This window comes from Octopus bimaculoides, chromosome 25 (assembly GCF_046866305.1).
Source record: "Octopus bimaculoides isolate indiv1 chromosome 25, ASM4686630v1, whole genome shotgun sequence".
Taxonomy (NCBI): Eukaryota; Metazoa; Mollusca; class Cephalopoda; order Octopoda; family Octopodidae; genus Octopus; species Octopus bimaculoides.
The window spans coordinates 2,150,761-2,169,182 of NC_142952.1; the positions used below are offsets into that span (position 1 = coordinate 2,150,761).

The following is an 18,422-nucleotide window of genomic DNA, read 5'->3' on the forward strand; positions in this document are numbered from 1 at the left end:
TCATAAGCTTGTCCCCCTCTATCTTACTTTAGCCTTTCAACATCCAACATCAAGCTACTGGAGATGATGATATATATTGTAGACATATATAGAGGCTCAGTCATGGCTATGTGCTCTAGGGGCTTGCTTCCCAACCATGTGCCATTGAAGACTGTCCTTGGCTGACATAAACAGGTTTCCACAAAGCCCACTTAACCCATGAATGGAAGTCAGACAACCTCTGTAATATGAAATTGGTGGCCTCCAAATTCATCTGATTTAAATCCCATAGGCTACTACACTTGGAATGTTGATGAATGGGACCTTGACATCCTCACACCATTGTTCAACTGATTTCCAAAATGAATAAGGAACATTTAAATGATGATGATGAAATAAATGTGTGTGTGTGTCCCCAGCTTCTAAAGCACTTTAATATTAAAGAATTAATAGAAATGGGTTATCATATGATCTATTTAAGTTTGTTTATCACCCCCTCATATCGTTAACAATAAATAATTAATAAGAAATAGTTGATAACCTTTACACAATATCAAGTGCAAATGTCTCCACTCCAACTAACATAATTTTTCTTCAAATATTGCACACACAAAGAAAAAATTTCAATATTTTAAAATTTATTTACATATAATGAATTTAACTTTTTGGAACAAACTTCTGCAATGAGATAAAACTGCAGGACAATGGTTTAAAAACATTGACAAGAATGTTTTCTTTAAATAATTAATTCATTAAAGCATTATTAATATGCTGGTGTTGCATTGCACACCATTGCACTTTGTCAAGCTTGTGTGTACACCAACACACATACAACAAAAAATAGTTGTATACAAGTTGACATAATAGTAAAGGTCACAGATTGCAATGTCTATATATGTGTTGGTGAGTGCATATGTCTGTATATATGTGTGTATGTGTATGCATGTGCAATTTTTTTTTTCTATGTGCACTTTCGTAAATATACAAAATTTTACAAGGTTTATTTTAGGGTGAAATATTAAATAAGGGGAAGTTGTGGGTCTGTAGAGATGGTTCCAAATGGTTCAACCAAAATGGTACACTGTGAAATGGCGCAATCATATACAACATCATATGGTGAACACACCAACAAAACGTGATCACAGTTCCTTAGCTTTTCTGGTTTGTTGCCTCTCCTTTGGCTTACCAACAAATGAAATCCTTAAGAATGGATCTCAGATACTTAAACTATCTTCAATGGATTTGAATTCTTCATCGAGCTTCTGCTGATTGCGAAGATATTCGGTGTAGAGAGTCCTCGCTTGGTGAAGAACTTTGTGAACATTTTGTTTGCGAGTTAATCTCTGGAAATACATATCTATCTCTTCACATTCCAGTTTCTTGTTAATGATTAAATCACGGTGTTGGAGGAGAATAGTTAGGCAAAGGAACATGAGAAATGGGTTGCCGGCGCCAAAATCCTGTGGTGGAGGCAGTTTCTGCGACCGGTCCAGTGTAGCATTTTCATTTACAGGAGTAGTAGTAGTAGCAGTAGTGATGGTATTGGTGTTGGTAATGTTAGTTGGCGAAGAAGCAGGATTAGAAATGGTGGTGGTCACACCAGTGGAACCATTTACAGCGAGCTGGGATGGGGAGCTGGCATCAAAGGAGGAATGGGTCGAGGCAGAGTCTGCCGGGGGAGGGTAAGGAGGAGATGACAATGAAGATGACGACGTTGAAATATTGGAAGGCGGCAATGGAAGTGGAGGTATGTCCGGATGTTGCAATGCTTGCAAGGAACAAGGGACTGTAGGAAGATGGGATGTGTCCCCACTGGCAGGTGACTCGCTTGGCGTAACCATCTGAGATGATGCCACAGACGAAGAAGAAGTAGATAGAATGGAGTCGTTAGTGTGCACTTTTTTCATTTGTGATGGTGGTAGCGGCAGTGGAGGTGGTGGGAGTGTTAGTGGAAGTGATAGGGGGAGGGGAGGTTGGTTACCTGGAGATGGAGTTTTAACAGTTGATCTAAACTGTGGGCATTGTTGGCCAAATGATGTTGGAGTCCCGTTCTCACTGTCAGTGGCATCGACATAGTCAGCATCCTCGGTGTGACTTTTATCACAGTTTGGAGACGTTGGAGTGACCATTGGCTTGGCTACGTTTAGAGACAGCTGAGCCGGTTTGTGCTTTACTTTTGTTTTGGTCTTTGGTACTTCAGAGACTGGGGAATGAAATGAACTGGATGGTTCCGTGGTTTGAAATTTCTCTACATTCTCAAGAGATAAATGAAACTGAGTGTCTTCGAAAGAACCGCTGTCTTTTATCCCACCCGAATCTGTTTTGTGACATGGATTGATGCTTCCGACACTTAACTTGCTTTTACCTGATGAGGAAGAACTTTCAAATGCAAACACATCATCACTACCACCATGTGACTGAGGAGGAGGAGAACTGCACAACGACTTATCAATGCTTGAAGAACGAGCCTGCATCATCTTGGCTGTAGCATCCTCCATAGCTGGGAAATCTCCACCGGAGTAACTTTCTTCCATAGGTGAGACATCATGCTGATTAATTTGGATGTTGATGCAATTAGAAGATTTCTTCACTCCGTTCAGTCTCACATTTGACTCCGCATCAGTTGTCTTGTCGGAATCATAACTATTTGAATGTGCTACGTTTCGAGCTTTGGCAGCATCTTTTAAGCGGAGTGCAAGGAAATTGGCATACATACTCTGAGGGAAATTTAGTGTTGGGGATGAAGGTGAAGAAGAAATTAAACTAGGAGAATAATGCGGATCAGTGAGTTCAAGTTCAACAGCAGGCGGGTCTGGAGGTAGCGTACTCCACATCACCTCCAGCATATAAAGAGCATCATCCAAGGGGAATTCACGCTTCAGTTCAAGAAGAAGCCATCGGAAGCAGAAAAGGTGATTTGGGCTGCTTTCACAGAGGTAAGTGTAGAATAGAGGATCATAGAGTTGGAGAAGCAGTGACAAATGCTGTAGCTTGATCTTCATTGCTTGACCACTTGGATGAAAGTTAATCTTCATATGTTTCATCAAGCCACAGAAGCAAAGATATGCATGAGACTCGTCTTTCTGAACGACTAGTAAAGGTGAAGCTAAATCACTCATGCCCTGACAGTAGGAGATATCAGGATGTGTTACTGCATAGGTTACTAAGATGTGAATTAAAGACAGGATATTGTTACTATCGTCCGACCCAGCATAAAACTTATAAGTCCGATCTGTTCTTAGCACATCCTTCTTGACCACTGAAATGATGTTCTTGATTTCATCGGAGGCTGTGTCCGTCTCTAAATGTGCCTTCCATTGCTTTCGCACCTTGTAGTACTCCTGCTCCTTTCGTTTCAGGTAGTCATAACGCTCTTTCCCCGACATGTTATCAGGGAAAATATTCAGAAGATGCCGCCAGACCACTTTACGCAGCGATGGTTCAATACCACCTTGGTAAATACTCAGTCGGAGTTCCTGGGGTCTGATGAGATGTCCATCACCGTCTAAATAGTTGTGAAACTCCATATCAGTCATGGCTGGTTTCAATGCTTTCACAGCATTATCTTCGTAAGATTTAAAACCTGAGGGAAAATAGAAAAGAGAGGAAGTCAAAGATCTCCTTAAGTAATAAAGACAATGCTTTATATTATTGGGTTAAAAATTGTCAAACATTGAGCTAGCATTTATGCAGAGGTCATAGCTTACCACAAATCTTGTAGTGCATCTCTGAGTAAAGCTTTAGACTGCTTAGCAAGAAACTAGACACAATGATAAAGTACACTGCTAAGTGTAATCTATCCATCCATCTTCTCCACTCATTATTCTTGGAAGGGTTGCGAGAGTTGAGTCCTCAGGCACCTTCTCCATAGGGTCCTTTTAGAAGCGACCATCATTACACTTTCTGGCTGGATTCCCAAGCGTGACCAACTGAAACCATGGCCATTACCCAACCATCTTGCCCTTGGTCTACTCCTAAGTCTCTTGCTGGCTGGCTTGGTTTGAAGAATCTTCCTGCAACATTCTAATCACATGCCTACAATATTGCTGCTGTAACCTCTCAATGTGGAGAAGTAGGTATAATAAGGTATAAATTCAGTTTACGTAAACCTACGTAGTAGACACACAAACAGGTCAAATTTACCTCATTCTCTGTAGACAGAAAAAATGATGAGCAGTCTTAATGATTTTTCAATCCTTACTAGGGTCTACTCAGAGGTGCTGTGTCTATGTCACTTGTTCCAGTCCCAGAGAAAGAAGCCATTTTGTTTGTTACACACATCAAACGTTGTAGCTTCAGAGAAACGGGGTTACTAATTTGCATATCCTTAGTGTTAGTGCTGTGTAATATTCTCAATGAATGAATTTCTGGGTGATACATCATCAGCATATTATCGAAAAATGATATCACTTTTGATATATAATAAGTGCTTAATTTATCATACTTTCTATAAGGGATATCACTGATTATTCTATTCAGTGTCTCATAGAATCCACTAAAGTATTGTCTGATTTAAAATTACATTCAGTTAAATAAAAATATTTACTCCAGTGCTAGAAACAGAAAACCTGAACAGAAGATGTAAAATTTCATAAAGTAATTATTTCATAAACTTTGTCAGTGTATGGTACATTTCTAGAATATTCTGAATAATACCTACCCATGACTTTTTGAACCTGCGATAAAGTCTTCTCTACATGGCTTGTGATGCTACCAGTCAAGGCACCAAGGAAGGAGTTCTTCTCAAACATGCTTGCTGTAACTTTCAGCTGAGGGATATCCCCTGGGGTTATGATGTCCCAATCTTCAAGACCTGAAATAATTTTTAAAGATATATTTCTCTTTTCTTTTAACTTTCTTTTGGTCATTACTCTTTGGCAACGAACGCAGGCACAGAGTTAACTTTGTTATTACATAACTGATTCTTATTAAAGTTTTTTTCAATGCATGTTTATCAATTTTTCTTTCTTACATCATAATTAATATTTATGACGTAAGAACAAAAAAATTATCCATCAGAAGATCACACATTAAGTACCAAGAAAAGAAAAAAAGATGTATATAACTCGCAGGCCATGGTTTATTCTCGTACTGGTTCCAGTTCTTGTAGTGTAGCCAAAGAAAGGCATCAGCTTCAAATATTTTAATTGATTTCTATTGACACCAGTATTTATTTAATCAAGGTGTTTATGTCAATCGTGTCCATTTAATAAATTCTAATGTCTCTTCTTCTCACCCTCTCTATCTGTATTATGTACCTACATGCCTGGGCGTGTATGTGTTTGCCTCTAGTACAAAAAAAAACCCCAGTTAACTTTATCCTCTTAAACAGCAAAAAAAAAAAAAGTTAAAGAAGAGATTTTGACATACCTTCCTCAAATGGCTTCAGGTCAACTTTAAGCTTAAGATATGGTTCTGAAGCACACTGGCAAGCCGCATCCATATCCCAATCAGACAACATGCTGAGATAAATTTTCTGGCCATCAGAAGCTTTAGCCAAGTAACTGGTAGAAAAATCACTGCAAGAAGAACACAATAAATAAACAAATAGAATAATCAAGTGATTATAGTCTTTTAAATTTAACATTAGATAAACGTATTAATGTCGTTATATTTCCTTTCTGCTGCCATGCTGGGCAAATATGGTTTAAGATTTCCAATTATTTCAAGATGTACTACATTATCATCATTTAGTGTCCATTTTTCCATGCTTGCAAGGAGTGTATTGAGGCAGTTTTTCTGTGGTCAGATGCCCTTCCTGTTGCCAACCCTCACCTATTTCCTTCGAGTATGGTAATATTTCCACATAGCCAGACAAGTTTCCATCAAACAAATTCACTCCTAAGGCATTGGTCAACCTGAGACAGTTGCCTGTTCAGTGGGACTGAACCTGAAACCAGATGGTTGCAAACCGAACTTCTTAACTACACAGCTATGACTGCACTTATATATACATATATATGTATGTGCCAGTGGCACGTAAAAAGCACCATTCGAGTGTGGCCATTGTCAGTGCCACCTGACTGGCTCCCATGCCAGTGGCACATAAAAGCACCCACTATACTCTCAGAGTGGTTGGCGTTAGGAAGGGCATCCAACTGTAGAAATCTTGCCAGATCAGATTGGCATGGGTTGGATGGTTTCACAGGAGCTAGCCAGCCAGAGAGCTGCATCAGGCTCCAATTGTCTGTTTTGACAAGATTTCTATGACTGGATGTCCTTCCTAATGCCAACCACATTCCAAAATGCACTGGGTACATTTTACACATGTATGTATGTGTATATATATATATATATATATATATATCCCTGACAAACAAATACATATTGTAGTAAACAGCCTACACACACTATTTCCTGTATTCGGTTAAAACAAACACAGATCAAAAACAAATGGTTATTGCCAAACTTTACACAATACCGATTATTATTATGTGTTGCTTTATTATATTAGGACTATTATAAGAATATTATTGTACATGTATTGTGATATATAAAATTATGAGCTATTATTGCAATTACTATTGTATGCGTATTGTCATCATACCATTTGAAATATATTAATTGTTATTAATGTGATTAGTACCACAAAAAAACATTTCCATTGTACTTGTAGGGACAATGAATAAATTGTCAATCAAATGCTCTGCTAGGCTCTCAAATTCCTTCAACCAACTGAAAGAAATTGAGGCTCTGCACAATGGTTGGATCCTCAACTGGCATTCTCACTTGCTAAAGCCTTCTGTCAAATATCAACAGATTATGTGGCAAAACACACATGAAATACTGAATAACTTGATGGTGGTGGAATGTGGGGAATACCCAGGGAAGACGGCTGCATGGAAAACAAATAGTAAAATGGGTGCTAATAATCTTTATTAGACGAGGAATTTTAATTACTGTATTTGGTGGCATACAAGAAGCACTTAATTTTTTCAAAGAAATGTCTCAGTGAAAAATCACACTGAATCCTGGATGTGAAGCTTTAATCTTTAATCTTTAATCTTTTACTTGTTTCAGTCATTAGGCTGTGGCCATGCTTGGGCACTGCCTGGAAGAAATTTTAGTTGAATGAATCGACTTCAGGACTTATTTTTAAAGCTTGATACTTATTCTATTTTACTAAATTCTTTATAACTTTCAAAATTAACTGAAGCAAAGGCAGAGTATTTCATCAGAAATATGGTAATAGAAAAGTTAATTTCTGGTCAACAAAAATAGAGGTGATAATCTTGAAATTGAAATTAATTAAAAATAGAATGTAGAAGAAGCAAGTCTGTTTTTTGGGAGTACAATGACAATGCTTGAGGAGATTTTCATCTGTTTGGTACATATAAAACCATTCTTCACACAAGAAGAATGATTGGGAATTTAGATGCATAATGATATCCCCAAACATGATATTCCCCAAGTCTTCCTCGTGTACCCAAACAATGTGTGCCTACTTTGAAGATAACAAACTCAGTCACTTTTCTACCGAAGAAGAAGCTGGAATCCTCGACTGAAACAAATTTTGAAAGGTTTTAATTGTAATTCTAAGCTTATAGATTTGTAAAATTTTAAAATCACAGAAAATAATTTAAATAAAGGTATTCTCATACAAATTTTTAGTAATTTATTTAATTCCCTATAGTAATTATCTATCTTTACATCAACCCCAGTGCCTAACTGGTACTTATCTTAACTCCCATGAGTACAAAAGGCAAAAAACCAACCTCAGTGGAATTTGAACTCAGATCATAAAGACAGATGAAATACCATGAGGCATTTTGCTCGGTATGCTAACAATTCTGCCAGCTAACCACCTTTTATATAATTGCAACTTTTATTAATTAGGTTGCACTAATGATGTTTCCTTACTCACTTGGTTCTTCAAATTAGGATAAAAATTAGTCATGAGGGTAAATTGAATTTTGTTCACTAATACTTTTATTTCTAAGAAGGTATTTTTCAGATCCTGTTTCGTTGAATAAATCTAATATTTTCATAAACTATAAGGCATATGTATGGCTGTGTGGCTAAGGAGCTTGCTTCCCAACTGTGTGGCCTTAGGTTCAGTCCCACTACCTGGCACCTTGAGTAAATGGCTTCTTCTATTAAAAGTACAATGTAGTTACTTCAGTTTCAACAGAGAGTCTTAGGATCAAATCACTTGCTAGACAATCAAAATAAGCAGATATATGTACACATACATAGAAATATATTTACATAAAAACCATACCTGGAATTAAGTGAATAGTCATCAGGTAAAACTCTTACATATGAAAATATGGTCCGTAAATGCTTGCTAAGAAAGTGTTAAAAAGATTTTAAAGAAACAACTTTTCATCGAGCTTCTGTGTTTTTAGAATTGGTTAGAATGACAATGGAATTTTTAGTCCAACTGTTCTTGATCTTAAGATGATGACATCTTCGGTCTAATACAAATGCGAGTTAAACAATTTCTTGTAAATTCTAAATTCTACACAATATATCGATGAAAAAACGCAAACTTTGAAATTCTGTTTATGTGATGCGAAGTCAACCTTGGTAAGATTGTGTCTGCTGCTAGAACGGCAATGAACTGGCAAACATTGTCACAATGTTGAAGCAAAACCATAACAAACAACATCCACAATAATACTGGATGGTTTAGTTTGAATTTGGCTAAGTACAAAAGCAACAGGCAGTAAATTGTCAACAGCCAATGGAGAGAACATGAAACAAAGCAAATATCAAAAATATATATTTAGAATAATTGCAATGAAAGACACTAATATAATGCTTTTACTTGTTTCATCTTCTACGCATTCTTCCTAAATCTATTCAAAAGTTCTTTAAATTGAAACTACAAATATATTCATACAAAGTTGTTAATGCTTTTAACAAATTGATATAAATAGTTGGTCAATTAACTATGTCAGACTGCAAACCAAATTTAAATGGAGAGGTGAAAGGTTGCAGAAATTAAATAAAATTTCGTAAATAGACATTATTTGTAATAACATTAACGAAATCTGTTAATAAATTTGTTTGTTTCTTTTTTTCATGATAGTGGACCAGTGGTTGTAAACTTTTGGTGAGTGAAGGCACAAGCTTTCTTTAGACATTGCCTAAAGCAGGCATGAGCAACCTTTTTCGAGAAGTGGGCCACATGAGACACACTTCATCACCAGACAGGCCACACTACTAAAAACAATTTGAGGTCATTTTTCATTGGCGTTTCATTCAGCAAGTGCCATGGGCCACCACAGTTTGCCCATCACTGGTCTAGAGTGTGCATGTGATGGGAAAATGTTTCAAATGTGTGAGAACACTTTCATGTAATAATGTGTTTGTACTTTGAGTCAACAGCTGTTCAGGGTTATAAACCATGTAATTCAGTTGTTTTTATCATCTGCAAAATATCGATTCAATCCACAAGTTATCCTACTTTTTCATAAGTGGCCTTGTACTCAATTCAAAAGAGAAACCATTATTATTGGGGTAGAGGAAAGGAAATGGAACCAGTAGAATGCTTTTAGGATTCAGCTTTCTTCTTCTTTAGTTAGAGTTCAAGATACCTCTTGGGATCAATAAACAGTACAAGTTATATCCCAAGGTTGATTTACCCAATTATATGAGGGGGTGCTGAGAAGTTTCTGCCTTTAAGGGTACTGCAAAAGGCCTTGTTGGGGGCCCAATCTTCTTCTAAGTTCTTTTACAGGGCTTAGAAAAACTGAAGGACCCCTGCAATAAGTGTCCTGAAAGAAGCCTGTTGTGTGTGACTGTCTCCTTGCCTTGACTTTGTGCAATTGTTGTAAATGTGTGTCTCTGTCATGCAAGTGGTGTCCTTTGTTTCCAGTCTTCTGTGAAAATATGTCAGGTCATGAGAGAAATATTACGTTACTTGGAAATAGGTGAAGGCTAGAAACTAGAAGGGCATCCAGGTGTAAAACATCTGCCCCCAGCAAATTCTGTCCACGCCATGCAAGCATGGGAAAGTGGGCATTAGAACAATGATGATGATGAAGCCATGTATCATCTTCAGATGAGATATTTCAGTGAGTGAAAGACAAATATAACTGAAACCTAGGCCAGATGCTCATACCACATCCCTTGATCAGAACATCTGGCATGAAAGAATTACATTAGTCTGGGCAAATCACCCAACCAGGATGGGGTGGAAAAAAAACAATTCCAGATGATCACAAACAAATAGAGAAAAATATGTAACTACTTACCTTTTGATATTAAATGCTTTTGCCAGAATTCCTTGTAACATCTCAAAAGATGTGATCTGTGGATCAATGGAGAATTTCTTGTATTCAGGCTGCACAAGTCCATCGCATTTCTGAAAAATATAACAGATTATTTAAATTTTTTCTTAGAGGATTTTTATTTTTGAGGAAGAACCATATACAGTAAACTTCCTCTTATCCAGTATTCAAATAACCAGAACTCTAAATAAAAGAAAATGTATTGTTAATTAGATTCAAGAGAATTTGTGCTAGTTTGTGTTAATTAAATGTCATTAAAAGAAAAAGATTCTACAGTATTTTATTAGGTTAATAAAACTTATTCTTTATTCAAATTATGATTTTATTTCTTTCTATTTCTTTCATTTCTACAATATTTAGAATATTAATGACACTGATATCTAATATAATAAATACAAAAACTAATTTCTGTGTGTCACACTGAGCCCCCCCCCCCTTACTAGTCAATGACACTCCTACTATTCCTCATGATGGGGTGAGAGTAATAGTAGGCACAGAGAGTAATAATAAAAGAGGGAGATGATGTTCAACTTTGTTTAACCATGTCTCTTTGACAGAAATTCCTGTCGCCGACATACTGAACACTATCATTTTGTTTTATTTTTTGTTTTCTTTAATGCATATATATATATATATATATGTATTAACCCCTAAGAAGAACATCTGACAAAGGAAATATTGCAATGTTGGCATTCTTTGGACATATTTAACTTTAGTTCAGAACCATTTAAGTGCAATTACACAAATTACACACGTCTGATATTACAAACTAGGTTAAATTGACAATCCTATGATTGGCAATTCAGTATGTTCTCTCTGACGGTTAACTTCCCAGAATTAATTACATAAAACTAAATTCATACACTCTTATGATGTTCTATGTAATTTCCCTTATCAGGGAATGATTAATTATGGTTAACTACACAAGAAAATGACAGTTTGACTGATGTAACTTGTGTAGCTCAAACTGCATTGGAGCTGAATGAAACCGAAGTTAAATACCTGTAATTCAAAGGGCCAGCCTTGTCACAATCTGTGTCACACTGAATCTCCCTGAAAATTACGTTAAGGTTACACGTGTCTGTGGAGTGCTCAGCCACTTTCACGTTAATTTCACGAGCATGCTGTTCCATTGATCGTATCAGTTGGGACCCTTGTCGTCGTAACCAATGGAGTGCTCCTCTCAAATTCTATAGAATTTTGGCCTTAATCCCTTTGTTAGTATATTTCTGTTAAAATGGGCTGGTTTTGTTTCAGTTAATTTTGAAGATAATGAAGAATTTAATTAAATAACTTTATCGTTATTAAGCTGGTGTTAGAAACAAAGTAAAATGAAATTTTGATAGATCACTTTCAAACAAGAAGTTTGTATCCTACCAATCACAGGCATCGAAAGTGTTAAACCATTGTAAGAAGTTAAATAATAGAAAATGAGTCTTTTTTAATCAAAAATTACTGAAACTATTTATAGAAGAACCAAGATTGCTGCAAACACTCCTCTACAGGAAGGAAAAAAGAACGGGAAAGAAACTATTACAAACAATGTCCAAAATATTTCACAGTTGATGACTTTTATACTTAATGCCTGTCTACTCAGCTGTAAGTGAAATGAGTTTGGCCAACATGAGGCTACCAAGTACTTCCTCCGTCTGGTTGCTTCTCATGGGAGTTTAGACAACCCTAGTTCTGCATAAACACTTGACTTGAGAGAGTTCAGCTCCATTGACCTATTTGCAAAGAAGTATCATCCGGATTTGGATCCATTCAATTGAAAAAAACAGAAGTCAAACACTTGAGCACCCACCATTCGGGAACTCCGTGCATTCACCTCAACACCTCCAACACCAGAGAGATGTCACAATTAAATTGGCTAACAAGGGGTTGTGCTACTGATGGTCAGTTGTTTCACCTCTACCAGAAGCTCTCCTGCAGCTTAGCAATGCAGATTTTTACCACAACCTACCCAAAGATTACACAGTCCAGAACAAAAAAAAAAGCCCTAATATTTGATATCATTAACCCTTTAGCATTCAAACCAGCCATATCCAACCTCAATATTCTTCCAGATTAATGTTAAAACTGGCCAGATGCTGCAGCTAGAAAAAGGCCTCATATGTCCACCGCTACCAACTTCTACCTCAACACTTCCCAACATCACCTTACTCACACTACAACTGCCATCCCATTCTCATAATTTTTTTCAACTGATGATTCTGTGGTAAAGACTCGCATTTCCCCACCCAAGATATTGAAATGTACCACTTTTTCCTCGCATACACACATACAGGAAGGACATCTGGCCGCAGAAACCATACCAAAGCTGATACTGGAGTCTTGTGCAATACATCCAACCCATGCCAGCATGGAAAATGGAAGTTAAATGATGATGATAAATATATAAATATAAGAGAGGGGGAGAGAGCTTCCACCTTTGACTAAGCAATATATATAATTTTTTTAATGTGTGTGTGTGTGTGTGTGTGTGTAGATATATTTATATATATATATAATATATATATCATTGTTGTGAATACATTAAGTACCACACTTGAAGCTAAAAATAGAAAAGCAAAATGAGATAAAAAAAACTTTTTTTTATTAACAAATGAAACAATAAGTAAAATGTTTTTCAATATTTTATTTACTATTTCTATTTTGTTCACGAATATTTGTTTTTGCTTCTCTCATGAGTTTCAGATGCCAACGTCATTTTATTTATGCTCTGTGTACGTGTCTGTGTGCAATCATCATCATTGTTTAATGTATTTTCAAGGCTGGCATGGGTTGGACAGTTTGACAGGATACAGTGAACCACAAGGTTCCATCAAATAAAGTACCAGTCAATAACTGGAGGCGATGGTGTCGATTAACCCCTCCTCTCAAAATTCCAGGCCTTGTGCTTAAATTAGGAACTATGTATATGTGCGAATGTCTGTGCACAAACATGCGTATGTATGTATATATATATATATATATATATATATGTGTGGCGATGTATGATTCTTTTCCATTTTACCGCCTCCGGGCAACTGTTTTTCAGATCTGCTGGCGTAAATGGGGTCAACTGTCAAAAGTAATTTTGACAGTTGACCCCATTTACACGCCTCCACACCAACATTTATCTTCCTAGACACCTTTCCGTCGTCATCCATCCTTATTTTCCACTATTATAATAATTGGATAATAATAATGTTCCCTCCCTCACCGTAATATAACAATGTTTCCTTTCACTCTCACAACTTCTGGTCTATCTCTAGCAACACAATAATAACACCTCTGTCTCATCTCTCTCCAACGAAGGGATCTACCTGAAATGTTAAACTTCTCGCTCACTGCATGAATATTATAATATCACATCCTTTGAACTTCTGCATTAACTATTTGCCAATACAGAACATTGCTACGTGTTTACACGAAATCTACGGTTTTACTGAAGGCTGCATGAAGAGATTGTTCCTGAGTCATTGACTTTTACGTCAAAACCACCCACATGGTAACACACACACACACACACACACACACACACACACACACACACACACACACACACACACACACACACGGCAAGACTGAAACGTGGAGTGTTGTTCAATGCCAACATTAATTCAACTCAACATGTTAACAGTGCAACAGCTTAGAAAACTTTTGCTGTACAATAAATTATGATAACCTGATTCACATTAAGAGAATCGATGAGAATAGCAGAAGAATGTTTGACGTCAATGGCCGTAGTAAGTTTATTCTGTGGTGGTGGTCGATTAAATCGTTCGTTAAAAGTAACTGTTTACTTTTAAAGCGGTTTTGAAAGTTTTTTTAAAACTCACAACAACTGTAACAATATTAATAACCAGTGGATATCTTATGTGGACCTAAATTTGTTCTGATAACAAAAACTGACTACGTGTGTTACCTGCCAAGTTTATTAAAATGCTTAGAAGGGCCAAACTTATGCCTTGTGAAATAGTCGATGGTGTCGGTGTGACTTTCTCCTTCCATTTTTCCTGACCATCAGCCAATCTAATATTTTACACCAGCTTCCTTTCTTGGAACGAGATAACTGGGAACACAGCAGTGTGAACAATGAGGGTTTGGCACGGCTGACAAGACATTCTGCTAGTTTCTGCGACAGTACTTTTTAGCACCGGAGGCAAACATACGCGTGCACAGAAATATACACATACAGAGAGAAAGAGAGAGAGGAGGCGAAATACATTACACATACTAGCATAACCAAATGCTAACACACATAAACAGAGGAAGGAGGAGAGACATTACAGTTTATTTAAGTGAATGTGATTGACAAACATTTTCCTTCTCGTCATACACAGGACGAGAAATACATTCAAGGGAGAGAGAAAGAGGGAAGAGGAGAGAGAGAAAGAAGGAGGAGGCTGTCATTCAAAGGAGATTCAGCTACTATTTCTAGCAGGTTGAGCAACCATATAGACTGTCATAGAGGCTTCTGTGTTGGCTCCTACATAATGATGATGAGGAAAGGAACGGTGGTGGTGAACAAGTGATGATAGAAGTGAGAAAATAGTAATGGAGGGAGTGAAGGTGACTAACGTTAGACTCAGATGACTAAAACATGACAATTCATGAGAATTTTTCACAAGAAACGATGAGACAGCCTCTTCTAGTGGACACTATGTATACGCCAGAACGAAAGAATGATTCAAGATTTACTTTGATCATAATAATCTATGTTTTCAGCTGTCTGCCTTGCCATCCCCAGAGGGACTCTAGCATGATTGTGTGTGACCATTCTGACAAAAGCCTTTGCAGTTGCTGAAGGGAATTATTAAGGCAATGTTTGTGTGTGTGTGTGTGTGTTTTTTTTTTAATACCTACCACACTTTATCATAAGTAACATACTGTATTAATGGTATAAAAGATGCATGGGTATATCAGATGCACCCGAATTTCAGTAGCTTATCTTCAGGAAAAAAATGTCAGGGACAAAATGAGCTTATGAGAGGTCCAACCTCACATAGACAACCTGGGATGATTTTTTTAAACAGATTTTTAAGAGGAGAAAATGCATGTTGTATGTCATCAAATATGGTTCTTCATTGATAGGATAGATGTACCTAGTAACGTATGAGTGAGTGAATTGGGTCAATGTGAATAAATTATTCGGTCCAGAATCAATGAAATAGCAGTAGATTCTCATTCAGATGCTTGTCATCATAACCATGAATCATTTAGACAAGAAGTGATCTGAGATCAAGACATTGTTTCCTCTCTTAGGCATACATTACTCAGAGACAATTTTCTTCAATGGCTACCAAATTTTACTGCTATATAGGTACAGGCATGGCAGTGTGGTAAAGAAACTTACTTTGCAACCATATGGTTTAGGGTTCGGTCCCATTGCACTACAGTCTTCTACTACAGCCCCAGGACGAATAATGCCTTGTGAGAGAATTTGGTAGATGGCAACTGTGTGGAATTCCATCACACACACACACACACACACACCTGTAGTTGTGTTTGTATCTGCCACCACTTGACAACCAGCATTGGTTTGTTTACATCCCTGCAATTTAACATTTGGGAAAAGATACCAATAGAATAAGTACTAGATTTTAAAATAAAATAAGTAGTGGGGGTCAATCTATTCAGCTAAAACCCTTCAAGGTAATGCCCCAGCATGGCCGCAGTCCAACGATTGAAACAAGTAAAAGAAGAAAAGAATATATTCAGCATTTCTTAATGGTTATTGTTTTATTGTTTTAGTTTCTCCAGACAGTTTTACATCAATTTACAACCAAGTCTTGTTCAGAGATATTTTGTTATTGTTGTGACCCCGAGATATTCAAGTAGTTTGTATAGCAATCTTGGTTCAGATGAAGCCAAAAGGCCTGTGGTGAGCCTTATTTACAAAAATAGTGGACAGCAAAGAACTAAAAGAGTGAGACAAATATCTGATAACTCCTAGATTTATAAGAATGCCATGTTCGGCATGTCTTGGATAATGATCATGAGGAATCATGATGAGAACAATGATTATGAAGAGGATTTCCAACTTTGGAACAAGGTCAGGAATTTAAGCACAAGAAGTATCGTCAATCAAGTCGACTCCAATACTCAAGTGGTACTTATCTTATTGATCCCAGAAGAAGGAAAAAAATTATGTTGACGAGAGATTAACTCTTCCATAGTACAGAAGCACTACATAAAGACTCCTCCTCCTACTACTACTACTACCACCACCACCATCGCTACTTTAATTTTGGTCGAACAAGAAGATAGATTGTAAGCCTAACGTTCTGCAAGAGATTTTTCTGGAGACATCTCTTTGTATGTTAAATCTAGCTATTCTGAGATTGTAAAGGTTAATACTAATGGGTAGTATTGTTCCTGGCTACAATAGTAGTAGTAGTAGTAGTAGTAGTATAGTGGTGGTGGTAGTATTGGCTGCATTTTGCTGGTCACTTTATGCAAAGTGGACATGGCAATGTGTTGCCTCATCACTTTCAAAGACTATTTTTTTTTCAAGTATTTAATAAATTTGGCTAATTCCTCCAATTCTGTATCCAAGGAAACGAATGTCAGAATAAAATTTAGTACAGGAATAAATACGGGGTGGACTGGCAGAATGGTTAGGGTACAGGACAAAGTGCCTGGTGATATGTGTTCTGGCTCTTTATATTCTGAGTTCAAATTCTATTGAAGCCACTAGGGTCAGTGGTATAATGGAGGATTGGAAATGGCAGGGATACTCATTTACAACAAACATGCAATGTCAAGACATGGAGGCACCAACACACACACACACACACACACACACACACACACACACACACACACACACACTTGATAGGCTTCTTCCAGTTTACATCAACCAAATCCACTCACAAGGCTTTGATCAGGCCCAGGCTTTATTTGAAGACACTTACCCAAGGTACCATGCAATGGGACTGAACTCAGAGCCAAGTGATTTGGAAGCAAGCTTCTTAACCACACAGCCAAACCTGTGTTCTCTCTCACACACACACACACACACACACACACATTTGTGTATGTGTGTCCTTGTTTTTGTCCCCACAGCTTTGATAGCTGGTGTTAGTTTGTTAATGGTTTGGCAAGCTAAAAGAAAAGACAAATAGAATAAATAGCAAACTTAAAACAAGTCCTAAAGTTGATCTGTCCAGCTTAAACCCTTCAAAGTGGGACATTAAATGATGACAAGAAAGAGAAGGACAAACAGAAACATATTCCTCTTGCATCCATTTATATTATATTTGAAAGAGTCGAAGAGTCGTGTCTGGCTCTATTTAAATTATCATTATCATCAGATATTGGTGTATCTGTTCCTGCTGGCGTTGAATTTGGCATGCAACCTTTCTTGTGCTTTTAATGTACCAGATTCAGAAGATGGATTCCTCTATTAATGAACCTTGGGCCATAAGATACAGTTACCATTTGAATTATTTGAGACATCTCTCTATGATTGTGGGCGGACAGCTGGGTCTGTTACCGATATGAACCATGTCTTAATAGTTTGTTTACGTAGGACATGAAATCAATGAATACTGTGGACATTTCTAATAGACCTGGTAAGGATCAATACATTTTACAAATATTATTTACATAGTTATCCTTCAAATTTTTTTCGTTTGATTCAATTGTTTTTGGTTTTTTTTAATCATTGTTATTGGACATTTTTTCAGAGCAGTCAAACAGCATTCTCTCATGTTCAACACATTCATAAAACCAGAAATTTTGAGGAAGGAATTTTTAAAAATTGGGTAGGGGTGGGGAGATAGTCAATTAAATCAACCTAGTTAAATACCAATCAAATACTGGAGTAAATTTAATCAACTGATCCCCTCCCCTCCAGTACATTTCTGGCTTTGCCACTATATTAAAAATAATTTCATTATCTTCATTATTATTATTAAGGTGATGAGCTGGTAGAATGCTTAGCAACGTATTGCCTGTTCTTACATTCTGAGTTCAAATTCCACCGAGGTCAACTTTGCTTTTCATTCACTCAGGCTCGATAAAATAAGTACTAGTTAAGCATTGGGGTCAATGTAATCAATTCACCCCTCCCCCAAACTTGCTGGCCTTGTGCCAAAAATTTGAAAGCATTATCATTCAGGTGGTGAGCTGGCAGAATCGTTAGCACACTGGACACTTTACATTCTGAGTTCAAATCCTGCCAAGGTTGACTTTGCCTTTCAGGGTCGATAAAAT

General features: G+C 37.0%; 1 protein-coding gene across 1 annotated transcript in view; it reads right to left on the minus strand.

Moving 5' to 3' along the window:
- Nucleotides 1–600: 600 nt before the first annotated feature.
- The window catches only part of LOC106883397 (uncharacterized), a 26,917-nt gene continuing 9,095 nt past the window's right edge, over nucleotides 601–18,422 (minus strand). Inside the window, exons 2-5 of the mRNA XM_014934391.3 lie at nucleotides 10,182–10,291; nucleotides 5,350–5,498; nucleotides 4,640–4,792; nucleotides 601–3,562 (exon numbers count right to left, since the gene is read on the minus strand). Coding sequence (XP_014789877.1) covers nucleotides 1,194–3,562; nucleotides 4,640–4,792; nucleotides 5,350–5,498; nucleotides 10,182–10,291 — 2,781 coding nt within the window. The 3' untranslated portion in view covers nucleotides 601–1,193. The remainder of the gene's footprint in view (nucleotides 3,563–4,639; nucleotides 4,793–5,349; nucleotides 5,499–10,181; nucleotides 10,292–18,422) is intronic.